We start from the raw sequence: 18,243 nt of genomic DNA, 5'->3' as shown, positions 1-18,243 counted from the left end.
GCATAGTTCTCCCCCTCCCTCTCCCTCTCCTTCTCCTCCCTCTCGTAATCTTCCCGCTTCTGCATCTCAAAGCGTCGCTCAAATCCGTCCTTCGGCCTCCACATGTCCACCAATAACAAGGGGCATTCCCAAGGGGCCACACCCCGCCGACATTCCGTCTCCCATTGGACAGCTCCATCTGGCTGCTGGATGGGCTTTCCGATGACATCACACAACAGGAAGTCTTCTGGGCAGTGTTTCTGGAGGACTGTGAGGTGAGGCAACACAGGGGAGATTCCAAGGGGTTTTGCCCACAACTCTAATTAATATCTGAGAGGTCATTTCTATGTTTGTTTGACATTATTCATATCGGGATTCATTATTCCCTTATTGACAAAGGGTGGAAATCAGTCTTGTGCAAGTCACACAACAACCCACTCCTGCCCTGCCCTGCCCTGCCCTTCCCTTCCGTTCCCTTCTCACCTGCATCCTCCGTCTCCTCCCTCTCTCTCTCCGTGTATCGGGTGATGACCTGGGCGATGAGCTGCCTGGCGGTGGAGTGGACGTTGGCGAGCAGCGATCGGTAGTTGGCTCCGCTGGAGAGGGCATCCCCGTAGATCTTGATGAGGCCCGGGGCGGTGGAGGAGGCCGGGGGCAGGTAGTGGTGCGACGAGGGTGCCGCGGAGTGAGCCCACAACTCTCTCTCCCTCTCCCCCACGGCCCGGTCACGGTCGCTGTTAGAGCGCCCCCGCAGGAAGAGGTGGGAAAGGCGCTTGGTGCGAGACTGGGGGGCGGAGGGCCGGGGCCTGAGGAACGCCGGGGAGGGAGAGGGGGACGAGGGAGCCAGGGAGGGGGTGGAGACAGAGAGGGAGGAGGAAGGGGCAGAGGGGGCCTCATGGAGGGAGGCTGCGTCAGAGCTGGTGGTGGACCTGGGGAAAGAAAAGAAAAAAGAGGGGGGGGGGATATGGGGGGGATGTTGAAGGGGGGAGGGGGGGGAAATGGAATGTCACCTGAGAGTTATGACTGACAGAGCTGAATTTGGACAAGCTACATGAACTGCAACCACTTTGAGGAAACAGTCCCAGTCTTACACCGGCTCTGTGTTACAAATCACTATGTAACTCTAATCTTGATCTGGCCTGCAAGGTCAACAAGTCAAAACAAATCAGTTTGCTTAAAGACTTAATAAGGTCTAGGTAACAAGGAGGAGACAGTAGACTAGGAAACTGACTTGACAGAGGCAGCGCTGGGCCAGCGACCCCCCAGCTTGGCAAAGTGTTTCCTGGGTGAGTTGATCCACAGACCCACAGGGAAATGAAGCTTCCTGAAACGAGGACTGCCAGACCCCTCCATCTGAGAGAGAGAGAGAGAGAGAGAGAGAGAGAGAGAGAGAGAGAGAGAGAGAGAGAGAGAGAGAGAGAGAGAGAGAGAGAGAGAGCAACAAGAAACACAGAGAAAGAGATACATCATTATTAGTGAGGGAAGGGGAGGTTAATGTGGAGAGAAAAGGTGGGTAGAAGAGCGAAGAGAAGAGCAGAAGAGCAGTGCAAGAAGAAAGGAAGGGCCAGACGAGATTTCTGTATTTGTTTAGTCACCAGTAGGGGGTACTTTTGATGAACTAACACACCAGAGAACAGATCGACCGAGCACAATCCTCGGATTTGAGTCAGCTGAAAAACTTGCATCACGATACAAGGTCTATATTCAACAGGGCTCCTGGAACAATGGTATGAAATCACCATTGTGGAATACCAAATTAAGTTTGACTTTACTGGTCAAAGAAAAACACATTTGTCATAAGATCATCCACAAAAGACTCTGGCCACATCAAACATCTCATACGCATCGTTTCAAAACTCACAGAACTCTATATTTAGAATATAGCGTGTCATTTCTCATTCTCCAAACAGGAAGCCTCTTCTGCAGGCCTCAGACCCAGCTGTCGTGTTGAAAGGGAAATGCCCACTCAAAGGTCACTAGCTGTCCGCCCCTCTACATTGGTCTTGCTAGGAGTCACGGTTCAAACTACCATTTAAATCTGAGCAGTCTACTACACTGAAATCTCATCGTTTAACAACTTACATTACTTTACTTTACATTTGGAAAATAGATGGTGATGTTAGATCGGTCTCCAGGTTTGACTCTTGTCTAAAATTTATTGGAAAAGCTTGTGAATTTCCTGCGAAGCTAGTCAGTATTTTGGAGAGAATGTTTTGGATTAATGGAAGTCTTTCTTTACTCTTTAAGAAAAAAAAACTATTTAGAAAAGATGTTGGAGTCATTTGTGTGACAGATTCTACATTGACAAATGTGGTAAACACACTGTAACCTTTCAATACAGTTGGACAAACGCCCAAATGACCAAAACGTTGACAAACCAATACATTCCAAAAGGAAATCCATATTCAAAAACCTTACCAACAACAGGTATTCCTTCTTGGTTTTATATGTATTAATTGTCCTTTGCAATGGACGTTCTTTTCGCCTAAAATCAACTGCGAAGCCGTGGTAAAGTACATCAATATCCTGGCATCCGTCTTTTCCACCAAATGATAAACTCCATTGTCAAATGACCCAATCTAGGTGTCACCTAAATTCCCAAATCTTCTTCTCAATAATATATTATTTTTTGTTCAATTTTTGTTTCTTCTTTTTCTCTTCTTTTATTTCTCTTTAGCGGTGGTAAAGGCTCCTGCCTCTAGCTCTCCCTCTCTATAGATAGAGAAACAGGCCCATTGTTCTAAGTGACAGAATTTCCTTCCTCCGTACTGGACAACACCTATATCCTGAGCTAGAGAGAGAGAGAGAGAGAGAGAGAGAGAGAGAGAGAGAGAGAGAGAGAGAGAGAGAGAGAGAGAGAGAGAGAGAGAGAGAGAGAGAGAGAGAGAGAGCAATGGCGCAGGGGAATGGGGACATTTTTGTGCGATGCACACAAACGGTTATGAAGAAAATAAATAGGATGGAACAGTAGAACAAGAAAAAGAAGGGATGCAAGAGAGAAAGGAGGAAGAATATTGAGACACAATGATTGATTGTGACGTGTGCAGGAGAAATGTGCATGGATATCAACCTGTGAGTGTGTGTGTGTGTATGTGGTAAAAGTCACTGTTTGAAAGGATGTAAATGGTTCAGAACATAAGGCCTCATTCAGGCATCCCAGATCCGCTGAAAAGAGGAAGAAGGAAAAGCAAGACAGGAAGTTCGAGAGAGAGGGACACCTGTGACCTATGACCTTGTCTACAACAGGAAGACTGGTGACAGGAAAGAGAGGAGACGGGAGAGAGGGAGCAGTAAAGGGAACAGAATGAAAGGCAGAAAACTTCACCATTCCGCATTCTTCCACTCTTAACAATGTTTTGATTGATTCTTGCATTCCAGTGTAGGCATGTGTGTCACATTACAACCGCAAGAATGTTGTCGAGACACATTAATCTCAAGAAAGTGATGTTTACCAGAACACACACTGTATCTCCACATTGACAGAACTCAATTCTGAGGGTATGGAGAGATGTTCGCAGACAGATATTACTAACAGCGGACTGTGAACAGTCCTTTGCGTCATGGATTTTCATAGTTTTGTTTGCTTTTGGCATGCGGATGTCAACAATCGTCTTTTCCAGGTAGTTGACTCAGAGGTTTTGTGAAATAACTCCTAATAGTTTAATTCTATAATTCGGGTTCAGGTGGCTGAGCGGTTAGGGAGTTTGGCTATTAATCAGAAGGTTGCCAGTTTGATTCCCGGCCATGCCAAATTACGTTGTGTCCTTGGGCAAGGCACTTCACCCTACTTGCCTCTGGGGAATGTCCCTGTACTTACTGTAAGTCGCTCTGGATAAGCACGTCTGCTAAATGACTAAATGTAAATGTATAACTGGTATATACCCTAACAAATAGTAACATTTAGAGAAGAGGTGAAAATAGAGAAACTAAAATCTACTGACATAGGTTCTGTCTATATATGTCTTTTTTTTCTTCATTACTCAATTATTCCTTGTTATTTTTCAGTTAACTTTCGTTACAAATCACAGAAACATTAATGGAGAGAGACAGGACAAGCGGTGGGTAAAAATAGATTAGACACAGCATTGTCCATCCTGTTGTTTTAAGGCACACTGTGATTGCTAGAGAGCAACAACAAAAACAAACCATTTCAAAGCAACGACTGTAAATTGATTTTGAGAAACCTAGTTTGGCTGTGAAGGGATTTTCTGTTTTATTCAAGATTACACATTTTTTGTTAGGCTTTCGGATTCAACCAATCAGAGTAACCCTCAATCAACTTGGGACAGAGGCAAGTTCTACTGATCATGTCACTTGACCTGGCGTTTAAACTAGCAGAATCTATCAGAATCAGAGTTATCCTGTAGTTTGAAGGTTATGTAATAACCCCTAGGCAACATCGCTGAATAGAGGCCATACCTGCTATGACACCTCCATGGTCCATAAAGGGAAAGTTGTGGTGTCACCATCTAGAGGCAACTTTAAGTTTAACTTTAACTTTTAAACGAATTCTCATACATGAATATTAACATTTATGGAATTTTGGAAAATGTATAGTTCATTCCACAACACGGTATGACGGGATTTGGGATTCTTAGTTGACTGTCCTTAGACTCCAGCACAGTAGGTGGCGCTGTATGAATTTCACAGTCGGATATAAGTAATTAATCTAACAGAAGAAGAACTAAGAAGAAGGACACAGATCAAGCCCAAGGTAGGTCGTTGAGATCAAATTATCTAAATTGTGTGACGAGTCTTTAATATATAACCATTAGAAAATAGATTTTGCTTTCTGCTCAATGTTATATGTATTCAAAAACAACCAAACCATCTCTGTGATGCCACAACGTCAGACCTTTGATCAAGAATCTACAAATGATTGCCGCAAACTAGCTTAGCAAGCCAGCTTAGCAAGCCTATCGCGCGTTAGCTCGCTGGTACGGAGCCGTGTTTACAGATGACTTGGACTAGTAGTAGCCAATGCCCTTTACTACTTACAATTCACTATGCCCATAACTAGCTAATGTCACCCTGGGTAGCTAGCACTATAGTTGTCGGTCATGACATGTTACTAGGAAACTGTAAAATTACTTTCTACTAACCATTGCTAACTAGCTAGCTATCCATATTACCATTGATCCATTCTGCAGTCTAGTTAGCTCTGGCAACTGTACATATATTTTGGAATAGGGAATTATTCGCCAGCTACAACTTAAACGTATGTTGTCCTTTCCCGTTGTGAACATTCCGTTTTCCATTGAAGTGTTGAAGGTGACACCGAGCAATCGAGAAGATGTCTGACGTTATCGAGGAGAAGATTAAGAACTACAGGACGGCTCCTTTCGATGCCCGTTTCCCTAACACCAACCAGACCCGCAACTGTTTTCAAAACTACTTGGGTATGAAATACTGAATGCTGTGTCCATAGAGCTACATACATGCGCGCTCTCTCTCTTTCTCTCTCTCTCCCTCTCTCTCTCTCATACACACACAAAAACACTCTTCTTTATGTTCTCTAATTCACTTTGCCTTCTCTCTCTATGTCAGACTTCCACAGGTGCAACAAGGCTCTGTCAGACAAAGGTCAGGATGTAGCCCCCTGTGACTGGTACCAGAGAGTCTACAAGAGTCTGTGCCCCATGAGCTGGGTATGGATATGAATGGCTAAGGGTCACACCCAAGTTCCTCTACCCATTTTATGATTTTGTGTGAGCGTACAAAGCTTAAGCAAGTCAGAATCACCCTGGTACCCAGAATGTTCTGTAAACCTGACTTACGGTTTGATCTGTCAGGCAGGGTAATGTTGGTTTTATGTAGTCTCCAGTAATCCTATTTTTCTCAGGTCAGTTTATTGTGAGAAATGGTGGTTAGGTTTAGTGATTCAAAACAGGTCCCAGTGTTCTACTGGGACACCACTGTTTCTTGTTGCGGTGGACTTATCAGCCGTGTGGAATTACCTAGATATTTCTTCTGGTTTAGTGAGTCTTACAGGCTGCAGTTAGCCTGTATTTGTTCAAATCCCTGCCTCTCCCATGTGTTTACATTTACATTTAGTCATTTAGCAGACGCTCTTATCCAGAGCGACTTACAGTAAGTACAGGGACATTCCCCCCGAGGCAAGTAGGGTGAAGTGCCTTGCCCAAGGACACAACGTGATTTGGGCCGGGAATCGAACTGGCAACCTTCAGATTTTTAGCCCGATTCCTTAACCGCTCAGCCACCTGACTCCTCCTATTTAATCTAAAGAGCTCCCTTTTTCCCCTCAGGTCTCCAAGTGGGACGATCAGATTGGGGACGGGAGCTTCGCTGGAAGGATCTAATATGGCAGCCCTTCGGTGTACGGCTTCAGGACATTCAACTAACTATACTTTGGCGTGCTTAAGAACATTTGAAAACCATGTACCACACCATTATAAATGTTAGTTAACTATGTTAATAATGTTTCTAATGTTACATAATATAAAGACTTAATAAAAACACGCACAAGTTTTTATTCAGCCAAAGACTGCCTGATGGTGTTTCCTTTGTCTTTATTATTTTTAATATTCTTCACCTGAAAAATGTAACAACACTGATTGAAAAATATTTTTTATGTATCTTATTTTTATTGATTCTTTGTTTCCCGAGCACTTGGTGTCTCATGTCTCCTACTGCACCAGCAGCCATTGTCCAGAAGATGGCAGCAATCACCCATCTAACAGTACTGGACAGCCATGGTCTACTTTTTAACAGCGTAAACCGTATCAATACTGAATTCAAACCAGGACTTACAGAAATACAAGTGAAATCAATAATGCCATCCTCAAATCAATACTAGTAGTCTTGAAAACAAAACGAGTTACCCAATTTGTGTTCTCTGGTGAGGTTTAACAGGTTGGAAACCAACTTAATGGTTCATTACTGCCATCTGCAGGGCTGGGGTGTGCAGGTTAGGTCTTGAACAGCAATCCTACTCCTTTCTATGCCAAAAGCAGAACCTGTTGCTGTGGGTTTATCAGCTGTGGGGAATTTCCTATAACAGGCATGCAAACTCCTCATCTTTAGGTGAGACTCACCTTTTTGAAACCAAAATGGGTCACCTATGTGATTTGTGCAGATCCGATGAGAAATTATTTTGTGTGTGTGTGTGTGTGTGGGGGGGGGGGGGGTCGTGGCCTTGGCCAACACAGCATTTTACCCATGCTTCGCAACTTTACAACTGGCTCTGGAATCAATCGTCACTCCTAATGTCTAAACCTCACAGCCAATCAGGGGCAGAGTGGGGAGAGGTTTTCTACATTGCTCTCAAAGTGCACTAGATTGATGCGTTTAACTTTAAAATGTAAGAAATGTTCTTCCGGGGGAACCCTCAGAACATTCTTCGCCGTATCGTTCTCTCCTTTTTTAGCCCTGATCTGTTTGCATGCCTGCTATAAAGTATGGTTTAGTGAGTTTAAAAGTCAGAATTATGTCCGCTTTTATCTGAAAGGAAGGCCTTCTGAGAATCTGCCTCGCACAGTGGGGTTCCAGTTCCTGTTCTAGTTCCTGTTGTAGAAAAAGCTGAATGATTAAAGACAGAAACACAGAGCTCTCCTTTGTTGAGTTCCTTCTCACTCCCTGTTTTCTGTCTAATTAACTAACTACAGAACAATCTCCCGCTCCCTTCCATTCCCCCACCAGTTGTCCATACATGATGTGCACCCAAACATTAAGCTCAAACAAAGTGTGTCAGTTTAAATTTGGATCAGGCTACCATTTTATACCCCGTAACCTGGCCTCTCCCACAATGCACCACAGTTAGGTGTCATCCAACCATGAAGCCTAACCATGCCCATCCTCTTAGGGTTAGGCTCATCCTCTGCAAAGCCACAGTACCTACCACTCTGCTGGGTACGCTTACACCATCTGTCTCTGCTGCTGAATGCATAGATATAACTATAGCTCTGACCCAATGTTGCCTTTTATCTTCTTACCTCACTGATCCCTTCCACTGAGAAATTGTTCACCCATAGGGGTGCATGTAGTAATTAGAGGTGGACTGCAATCTCTTGATCTGCAGTAAACTGTACAATACCCACATAGGATAGTTCAAGCCCAGACTTCTAGGCATTTAAGGTGCCCTAACAATCTGGATTTGGTATGGCACTGCATTTTTAAGAGTGTTGTCAAATTCCAGACAAGGATTTAAGTGGGCTATGAAGATTAAAAATGTATCAAGAATTACCGAGGGCTCTTTCCCCCCTGACCACCCACTCTGCTGGTCTTATGATTTCTGCATGACCGTGCTTTGTGTCCGAGCACCGCGCACATCGTCTTTTGTTCTCGCGCACCCGGTGGGCCGGGCGGTGGGCAGCACAGAGACCTTATTCACAGGGACCGTTTGTTCCCCATCTCTAACCAGCAGACACGATCTCGGGCACGTCCCTCTGACACATTCTGGTTGACACATAACGAATGGTTTTAAGCAAGAAAACCTGCAGTTTCTGAGCAGGATCTCTTCCGAGAGATGCAAACACGGATGTGGTCAAAGCTGGGGAACTTGCCAACAGTCTTGTACCACTCTCCTTTATAAATCAACTGACGAGGGAGGGTGGAGTAGCCTAAATGAAGAATATTCCGAACAGCAAACACATCTGGGTTTGATAACAGTTACTATTGGCACTAATTGAGGTAAATCCAACATTTTATATGACCTTTAATGAAATTATGTGAATTTTTGTTTTCCAGTTTCGATAGATATCTGATCTTTGATTAACTGATACTTAAAAAATGTTACAAATATGCGTATTTATTTCTGAAAAATAAATACTTGGTATAGCATATTTGTTTAGATAGCATGCTTATATTTATTTCATGCACATTACAGAATAAATACATGCCGTATAACAGCGACATACGCACTAATAGTAACCTGTAGATTCTAGTTACAAAATCCCCCCCAAAGAATCCACCGTCTTCCCGTCACCTCTCTCCACATTCGCTAATACGATGATAGATACAAAACAATTAATAATTTTCGTAAATACAGCAAGACTGGGTAGATGCATTGAAGATTTTGAGGGAGTAGACAGGGATGTTATAACACTTGCCTCGTAATGAATACAAAAGAGGAAAGCTTGATCTGCGGCTTGACTTGACGTGCTCAAGAACCCATGAGTTTGTGTCTGGCAAGATAAGGCTATTCTCTCTGTAAGGGTTTATTTTTTAGATGTTCGTTGTTGGATGCTTTTATTTTGAAGATTCACAATTAGGCATTGTGTGAAAGTCATCTAATGTGTTTTTGCTGTATGTTTTCCTCAGCAAAGCATTTGTACAGAGTTCAGTCAGTGTTTACTGATCCAGGAGCAAAGATGGAGAAGATGGATGATGAAAAGGTAAGCACCATTAGATCATTAATATTGTCCTCCAAATGTTTTAATTTAACATACTTTGCACTATAGTAGTGTATTCACACTTCCTGTGTTTTCTCTTGCACATGCCACCAACATTTGCCTCCCGTAAACAATAACCAACGGGGTGCTCTTACCCAGCAGGGCTTTAAGTCTCACTTCTTGATTGGGCTTGGTGTGTAGGAGATAGAAGAGATATTCTGTAGTTTTCCTCTCTGGCATTTGGAGGAACAGGGACAGGGTGTACAGCTTTGGATACAAGCGTCTGCTAAATGAATACATGTAGTACGCTCATGCTAGAAGGATGTTGTGTCCTTGGGCAAGGCACTTCACCCTACTTGCCTCGGGGGAATGTCTCTGTACTTACTGTAAGTCGCTCTGGATAAGAGTGTCTGCTAAATGACTAAATGTAAATGTAAATGTAGAAGGAGAAGGACAATGATCCAGAGATCCAGGCTGACATACCCAGCTAAAGATGACCTGTCTCAACATGTTTAATTTCCCGGCCTGTACGTGCTTGTAGGTTATAAGGGTAAAGCGCAATACTCTGTTCATCGGTAAATCTTCAGATACTAGTTCCGTCTTCTGCCAGGCCTGTGTGCTCTGAGGCTCAAAACAGGATGCACAATTATAGTTTTGGGTGGAGGAGGAGGAGGAGGGTTTCTCCGTTTTTCATGGTAAAGGTTTTCTCTCCTGCCCGTGTAAAATAGAGGTCCTTGTCGAAAAAGTGAGTAAAAGAGAGTAATTAAAAGATAGACAGAGCAAGTGAAAGACACACAGAGAGAGAGAATGGGAGGGGAAATGGTGATCCAGAGACCCAACAGGTAGAAACAGGGGAGAGGGCGAGAGACTTAGGAGCAGGAGGCAGAAAGAGGGAGAGAGAGGGCGAGAATCAATCACTGTCAGTGGCAGATGAAGGAACCAAAGTGGAACCAGAATGGCTTAATCTGTTTCACAATGAAAATCCACTATCCAGCATGCATATCCACCACCGACATGACACACACACATACGTGCACACACACACACACACACGTACACACACACACACACACACACACACGTACACACACACACACACATTTACACACACATACGCACACACACACATACACACAGTGACAGAATTCTCCTGCAGCACCCTTCCTCCAGTGCCTGTCACAACATGTTGAGTTGTGCAACACCTAACACTTATCACGTACATTTGTGAAGACTAATAGTAAATGACACATGTTGTGGTGGATTTATTGCAGGTTTTGACTTTTACTAAGGGTCTGTTTTGTGTGTCTACAATGGCAACAAATTTAGGCATTATTTTTCTCCTTTAAGAGTTAACTATGTCTCTCTTTGTCTGTCTGCATCTCTGCAGTTATCATGGCATCACTACTGTACTGTTTTTCTGGGTAAGAAATGAACTGCTCAGCCATGAGAAAAGGCTTGTTTGATTTATCGGTACAGGACAGAACAGCCAGTCCAGGCCAGTCTAAACCAGGCACTCCGCAGCCTAGAGCTTTCAGAATGCCGTAGACACTTATCCACTGTCTCCTCTGATCGATCTTCTTGGCAAATGTGGTGAACTCCATTCTCCTTGTTATGGTTCTGCACTGGCCTGACATATGCAGGCATCAAATCTCCATCTATCGATGTGAAGATGTTGATATCTTGATAACACTCACAATCACCGTTAAAAAACACATGGTTGCGAAAGGACGGCTTGATTTGCCATGTTTTGAAACACCTTGCACGGCTGTGTGAGAAAGCAGAAGGGAGGAAAGAAACGAACAAGTGATGTCATTGTGTGTTTCTATGTCAACGTGTCTCCTGCCACTGTCACCGTTAACAACAAGAGCTTTGTAAGGGCAACTCGGATGGGAAGTCGGATGACCACGTCGCACAATCCTTGTACAGCTGCTCATCCATATGCATTAGTAAAGTGTGATTTTATTTTCCTTTCTCGCATTCTCTCTCTCTCTCTCTCTCTCTCTCTCTCTCTCTCTCTCTCTCTCTCTCTCTCTCTCTCTCTCTCTCTCTCTCTCTCTCTCTCTCTCTCTCTCTCTCTCTCTATCTCTCTCTCTCTCTCTCTCTCTCTCTCTCTCTCTCTCTCTCTCTTGTTCTTTGGCTACCTCTCTCTCTCTCTCTCTTGTTCTTTGGCTACCTGTCTCTCTCTCCCTTTGTGTCTGTCTCTCTACTTCACACAAACACTGTCTGTCTCTCCAGCCTAAAAAGAAGGGGGTCACTGGCTATCTCCTATTCTGTGTGTCTACGGCAGTCATTGGTTCCCTGCAGTTTGGCTACAACACTGGGGTCATCAATGCCCCTGAACAGGTATGTGTGTGTTCATATGTGTCTGTTTGTGTGTGTGTGTGTGTGTGTGTGTGTGTGAGAGAGAGAGAAGAACTATGTTGACAGTAGTTGAGTGTCTAAGACTCATCTGAAGAAGACCCTGCCAAACGTTATGCAATACAGGCCATCTGGAGCCATAGACATGGATGACACTACAGTGGGTTTCTTATTCACTACTCTGTCATATCTTTTCAGGAAGTTGCTCGTTTTAGGTTGGTATTGCACCACTCCTTGTGAAACAGACAAGTGAGATAGAACAGCGTGCTGGTCTGCACCAGGCAACCCCACAGAACAAACCTGGACATGGTGGCATTGTGTTCTGCTAACTCACACTAGAAGGTCCTGGGTTTGAAACCAACATGGGGCCCTGGGGCATGTTCTCCCCAGGCCTGTTGGGGCTCAGAAGGGGATACCTCCGGGGGATACAGAACCAGAACAGAGAACATCCAGTGAACATGCTCATTGGTACAAAATGGCCGATCCTTGTTTCAAATCCTCTTCTGTGTGTGTCTGTGCGCCAGAAACTGCGTAACTTCTTCTTGAACGTGACGACGGAGCGTTTCGAAACGCCCTTCTCCCCGGGCTCCATCACCTTGATCTGGAGCTTCGCGGTGGCCATCTTCAGCGTGGGAGGTATGGCCGGGTCCTTGTCAGTGGGAGCCATGGTGGACAAGTTTGGCAGGTGAGAGCCGTGAATGATCCTCAGTGTGTTGTACCAAGACTAACCCTAAAGCCCTGGTTAAACTCAAACTCCTTGAAACATGGATTAGCTTTACTGACCGCAGGATCCTCCCCATGTCGCCAGGCGTAAGTCCATGCTGCTGGCCAACAGCTTGGCCATTCTGGGGGCTGTTCTGATGGGGCTGTCCAGCTTGTGTCGCTCATTTGAGATGGTCATCCTCGGGCGCCTGGTGATCGGCCTGTTCTGTGGGCTGTGCACCGGCCTCACGCCCATGTACATCGGCGAGATCTCGCCCACCAACCTCAGAGGCGCCTTCGGCACCCTCCACCAGCTGGGCGTGGTGATTGGCATCTTGGTGGCGCAGGTACCTCGCCGGATTTGCTTTGACCTGGTTCTACCGTACACTGTTGTAATGATCCTAACCCGACCTGTCCCAGACCTGGATTGATATCGTTGAAGTGCATCGATAGATAAACACACTATTGAAATGGAAGAACACAATGCCTTTGATCAGATAAACAATTAAACTGTTACGCAGAGCAAGAGCGAACCAACCGTGATTAGATTAGAAGTGATTAGATTAGTGATTCTGTGTTTCAGACTTATGGTCTGGCTAGTGAGATCACCCCCCCTGGTTGTGTTTCCGTGTTCCAGATCTTCGGTCTGGAGTCTCTCCTGGGCTCCGACCTGCTGTGGCCCTTGCTGCTGGCCCTGACTGCCCTTCCCGCCGTGCTACAGACCATCCTGCTGCACTTCTGCCCCGAGAGCCCCCGCTACCTCCTCATCAGCCTCAACCAGGAAGAGGAAGCGCGCAAAGGTCAGGCACCACTCCTCTGTTCACGAGTAGACCAATCAGGGCAGGTTCTAGACCATTTTGCCTGGGAGGGGGCCAAGCTTGGGGGCCAGTTGTACTGTTAGAGGGGGCCAGAGGTAAGAGAGCTTTTAGAGGGCTACATTAAACATTATTGTTGCATTTCAGGCATTAACAGGAAAAAGACCATGTTTATAATTATTCAGATTCTACATTTAGGGGGGCCACAAGGGAGTCCAAACTTGTTGTCACAGGGGCATTGCCCCCCCTGCCCCACCCCCAGAACTGGCCCTGAGACTAATGTGTTTTGCCGACAGTGTGACTGTGTTGGAAATCTCCTGGGTTTTGTAGATGGAAGAGCTAATGGTTTTTTGTGAGAATGATGATGATGACATCAGTACGACAGGAGGCAACAAGCACATGCATCTTGCTTCATCTTTCAACGTTGCACCAACCTTGTTGCTCTTTCTGTCCCTCTGTCTTCCTGTCCTCTCTCCTTCGTCCTTCCAGCGCTGGTGCGTCTGCGCGGCACCGAGGACATCAACGAGGACATCCAGGAGATGAAGGAGGAAGGGATGAAGATGGCCATGGAGAAGAAGGTGACCATCCCAGAACTTTTCCGTTCCCCGGCCTATCGTCAGCCAATCATCATTGCCATCATGCTCCAGCTCTCCCAACAGCTCTCCGGTATCAACGCGGTAAGTAGACTGCAGGCTCCCACAATGCAATGCAACACATACAGGGGACATGCTATCGAAATTAGCCGCCTTAAGCCTTGCACATTCGAATAATTGTCACCGTTCAGAATTCAGGGAGGGAGGGGGCTGTATTGAGACTAATAAGGTCAGGGGATGGGCTATAATCACAGTGATATTTAAAGATGACTGCCTCTTTAAAAGGTCAGTTAGGCAAGGTGTCAGTCAGTGTCGGCGTCAGCTGAATTGTATTAGCCAATCACAACAGCTCTTTAGCTGAAGGTCAAGGCCTCAGTGTCAGTTAAACCTTTGACAGCTACGCATACCAGCCATCAATATCAGTCCTTATCCTGTTTATACACTTACGGCCACCCGTACAGCAAACAACATCCACATTCGCTTTGTTAATTAATACAGCGCTTTTATTTTGAAATACAATAGGACGGCTGGATGTATTACATAACATCCACATTCACTTTGTAAATGAATACAACGCTTTTATTTTGAAATACAATAGGACGGCTGGATGTATTACATAACATCCACATTCACTTTGTAAATGAATACAACGCTTTTATTTTGAAATACAATAGGACGGCTGGATGTATTACATAACATCCACATTCACTTTGTAAATGAATACGCTTTTATTTTGAAATACAATAGGACGGCTGGATGTATTACATAACATCCACATTCACTTTGTAAATGAATACAACGCTTTTATTTTGAAATACAAGTGGACGGTGGATGTAATAATAATAAAAAAAAAACTATTGTGTTTTCCAGGTGTTTTATTACTCCACTGGTTTATTCGCGACTGCTGGGGTGACACAGCCCATCTTTGCTACGATTGGAGCAGGAGTGATCAACACGCTTTTCACCGTGGTGTCTGTAGGTGTTTTAACGCTTTGTTTGGGTCTTGTATGGAAGCAAATCAGTGTCGTATGTTTAGAATTTTAAAAGGCATTGAATACTTAATATAGAAATTTAAACAAAACGGAATTTGTTGGTTTTGAATTCACGTCTTTTAAATTGAAATATTAATTTATTTCCACCAAAAAATAGGATACAAAAATTCAGGTTTCGGAAATTGTAAATATAACAAAATTCAGGTTGCCAAAAATTCGAACGTAACGAATTTGTCTTTTTTTTTTTGGGGGGATCTCAATTTCCTGTTTGAATTTGAGCAACCTGAATTAATGAAACTCAAATTTTTGGATCAGATTTTCTTTTTAACATAGAGGTGAATTCAAAACCAACAACATTTCAATATTAGGTATTCAATGCCTTTTAAAATTCTAAACATGTCACAGATTTGCTTCCATAGTCTTGTTTTAGCACTTTACGTTATAATGCCCATGGACACTTGTTGATAACAAGCTCCCTCTTTGATTGGCAGCTGTTCCTGGTTGAGAGGGCGGGACGTAGGACCTTGCACCTGATTGGATTGGCTGGAATGGCTGTGTTTGCTATACTCATGACCATCTCTCTTTCACTGGTGGTGAGTGACCCTAAGCCTAACCCACAGGGCTTGTCTGGTTTGATGTTTCTGTTCTTCTCTTGAAATCCCTCCTTTGTTCCCCACCCTTACCTCTCTCTCTCTCTCTCTCTCTCTTTCTCTCCCTCTCTCTCTCTCTCTCTCTCTCTCTCTCTCTCTCTCTCTCTCTCTCTCTCTCTCTCTCTCATACACACCTCTCTCTCTCTCTGTCCCTCTCTCTCTCTCTCTCTCTCTCTCTTTCTCTCACCTCTCTCTCTCTCTCATACACACCTCTCTCTCTTTCTCTCTCTGTCCCTCTATCTCTCTTTCTCTCACCTCTCTCTCCCCCCTCTCTCTCACCCCTCTCTCTCTCTATGTCTCTCTCTCCTCCTCTCCCCTCCACTCCCTCCGTGAGCAGACGGACAATCCGTCCCTCAGCTACCTGGCCATTGTTGCCGTGTTTGGCTTTGTGGCCAGTTTTGAGATGGGTCCAGGTCCGATCCCCTGGTTCATCGTGGCCGAGCTGTTCTCCCAGGGCCCCCGGCCTGCCGCCATGGCCGTCTCTGGCTGCTCCAACTGGACCGCCAACTTCCTGGTCGGCCTCTCTTTCCCCAAACTAGAGGTACGTACATGACATACATTCTCTCTATTTCCCCTCTCTCTCTCTCTTCTTCTCTCTCTCTCTTCTTCTCTCTCTCTATCTTCTTCTCTCTCTCTCTCCCTCTCCCTCTTGCAAGGACATGCAAAAGCTGACGTTTGAAAAGATTTCGTCAAGATAGAGGACGCAGGAAACTGATCCTGTTTGATGCCTCTGTATTAAAACACACAATCTACGCCTAAACATACGAACGTACGTAGACTTCACCACCTTCCTTTGGCCCCTCCCCCCGCTCCAGGAGTTGTGTGGCGCCTACGTCTTCATCATCTTCACCGTGTTCCTCATCGTCTTCTTCATCTTCACCTACTTCCGCGTGCCCGAGACCAAAGGACGGACCTTCGATGACATCGCCAGAGGATTCGCCGCAACCGCCGCGAGCTCCGCCAAATCCCCGGCCACAGAGGGCGTGGTTACTTCCCCGACGACGGAGAAGGTTCCGATGGTTGAGTTTCCAATAGATGAGAAAGCAAAGACCGGAGCTTCGCAGGTCCCTTAGTAGACAGCTAGTTGATGGTCCAACAACTGCCACGTATACATATACTGAATGGAGTTAAAGTTTAAAAGTTTGTCCATTGACTCTCAATTGGACATTTGAAAGCAGGGAGAGGTATTAGTCCCTTTCACTAAAGGGGGTTACATATAAAAAACAGCAGCTTGTGTGTTGAGGTGTGTTGAAGTGTGTAGAGGTGTGTTGAGTGGGCAATAGGGTCAAAGCCAGTAACACAGATGCTATTTAGAAGATATTATAACACAGTACGTACAATAGGTTTTCAGTATCAAGCCACAGTACCAGAGTCTTGAACTTTATTACATTTGGGTTAAAAGGGGAACAGGATTTTGGATTAAATGTATTGGGGTCAGGGTAGAAAAGTCATTTTGGGAGCTTGACAGCTTGATCCAGAAAAGTTTCGCCGTTTATCTAGAATCCTCTGGCCCTGACATGGGCGAGGTGACCTAAACAGACAGTCTTTCCTCATATAAAACTCTGCTCCACCCAGGGAACTAAAGCAATGTCCACATGGAACACAACTGATATTCTATATAATGTAATGTAATTGTATCCTTATATAAAAGTATTACTTTTTAGTATGAAGATGGTGGCAAACACGTGCAAACATGTTTCAGGATTTGGATGTATCAGTATTGTATCAGAATATAGTGTTAGGTACCACGCCTAGATGCCACACCTTACTGCAGCATATTCAGGTGGAGGTGTGCAAGTGGTCAGTACTGCGGGACTTAACCTAAAGGTCATTCTGTGTGATTACTGCGCATAGATCACTGGAAGAACTAACCTCACGTGTCTTATCAATTCCTAAACATTCAATCGAAACATAGATGGAGGCATTGAGTTGTGTGAGAAAAGAATGTGTAGGTGGTTGTGTGACCTGTGACGTTTTGGATGTGTGAGCAAACATGCAACGTGCACCTTGACGCAACTGACCATCACAACCACTTTAGAGACGGACCGAAGGTACTTAACAGATGTGTTCAGTTGAAAACTCAGTTGATATATGGCAACTGTGGCATGTACACCAATATGTATTGGGACTGAGGTCAGACACACTGACACACTAGTACGAACTAGAGAAAGACTGAACAAAATGCCATGAATGATAACAATTGAATACAGACAGAATGATACAGAGAGACATAATTATAAATATATATCAGTTAATTTTTTCATTTAAGCGATACAAATAAAGAGTGTTACATGTTAATAAAATGACAGGATTATTTTATTTCAAACACTAACTGAACACTAGTATGTAACTTATCGCTCTGGATAAGAGCGTCTGCTAAAATGACTAAATGTTATACGTAACCATTCCTAAAATGGCTTACAGTTAGATATTTGTATCTATAAAGTTCTACTGAGAGTGGTTTATCATGTAGGCTCAGCAACAGACGTTATTCTATGTATGTTAATGATTTGTTAACACTGGTCAATCTTCCAGCATCGGCTAAAGTGAGCATGTGCGTGCACAGAATCTGTTGCTCACCTTTCCTATATGTATTGTTTCCTATGTAAACCAGGCACTTCTCTACACCTTGGCCTAAAAGTAACCTATCAGCAAGCACTTTGGCAATCTGGCGAATCGTAGACGGTTGTGAATACGGTACATGGTGGTGTGTCTGTATGTACATGAAATCTGCGTGTTGTAGAAATGGCATTTCTCTAAACAGTAGCTCTGCTCTCATGACTGTGTTACGTGTATTCCCAGTG

The 18,243-nt window shown here is 44.5% G+C and overlaps 3 protein-coding genes across 3 annotated transcripts in view; 2 read left to right on the top strand and 1 right to left on the bottom strand.

Moving 5' to 3' along the window:
• Nucleotides 1-2,708, bottom strand: part of rasip1 (Ras interacting protein 1) — a 3,233-nt gene extending 525 nt beyond the window's left edge. Inside the window, exons 1-4 of the mRNA XM_062466321.1 lie at nucleotides 2,398-2,708; nucleotides 1,211-1,332; nucleotides 463-908; nucleotides 3-247 (exon numbers count right to left, since the gene is read on the bottom strand). Of these exons, the coding sequence (XP_062322305.1) occupies nucleotides 3-247; nucleotides 463-908; nucleotides 1,211-1,332 (813 nt within the window). The 5' untranslated portion in view covers nucleotides 2,398-2,708. The remainder of the gene's footprint in view (nucleotides 1-2; nucleotides 248-462; nucleotides 909-1,210; nucleotides 1,333-2,397) is intronic.
• Nucleotides 2,709-4,546: 1,838 nt separating this feature from the next.
• LOC134023647 (cytochrome c oxidase subunit 6B1) lies at nucleotides 4,547-6,487 on the top strand. Its single transcript, XM_062465926.1, has 4 exons — nucleotides 4,547-4,693; nucleotides 5,243-5,378; nucleotides 5,527-5,627; nucleotides 6,246-6,487. The coding sequence occupies exons 2-4, from the start codon at nucleotides 5,273-5,275 to the stop codon at nucleotides 6,297-6,299; spliced, it is 261 nt and encodes an 86-aa protein (XP_062321910.1). The 5' UTR covers nucleotides 4,547-4,693; nucleotides 5,243-5,272; the 3' UTR covers nucleotides 6,300-6,487.
• A 1,853-nt stretch (nucleotides 6,488-8,340) lies between these two features.
• Nucleotides 8,341-17,798, top strand: slc2a3b (solute carrier family 2 member 3b). Its single transcript, XM_062465815.1, has 11 exons — nucleotides 8,341-8,628; nucleotides 9,259-9,332; nucleotides 11,565-11,672; nucleotides 12,212-12,372; nucleotides 12,496-12,736; nucleotides 13,027-13,189; nucleotides 13,694-13,881; nucleotides 14,668-14,772; nucleotides 15,281-15,382; nucleotides 15,777-15,980; nucleotides 16,255-17,798. The coding sequence occupies exons 2-11, from the start codon at nucleotides 9,309-9,311 to the stop codon at nucleotides 16,510-16,512; spliced, it is 1,554 nt and encodes a 517-aa protein (XP_062321799.1). The 5' UTR covers nucleotides 8,341-8,628; nucleotides 9,259-9,308; the 3' UTR covers nucleotides 16,513-17,798.
• The last annotated feature ends 445 nt before the right edge of the window (nucleotides 17,799-18,243 follow it).

Source organism: Osmerus eperlanus, chromosome 7 (assembly GCF_963692335.1).
Source record: "Osmerus eperlanus chromosome 7, fOsmEpe2.1, whole genome shotgun sequence".
In the NCBI taxonomy this organism is placed as follows: domain Eukaryota; kingdom Metazoa; phylum Chordata; class Actinopteri; order Osmeriformes; family Osmeridae; genus Osmerus; species Osmerus eperlanus.
This window is presented reverse-complemented; position numbering and strand designations above follow the sequence as displayed.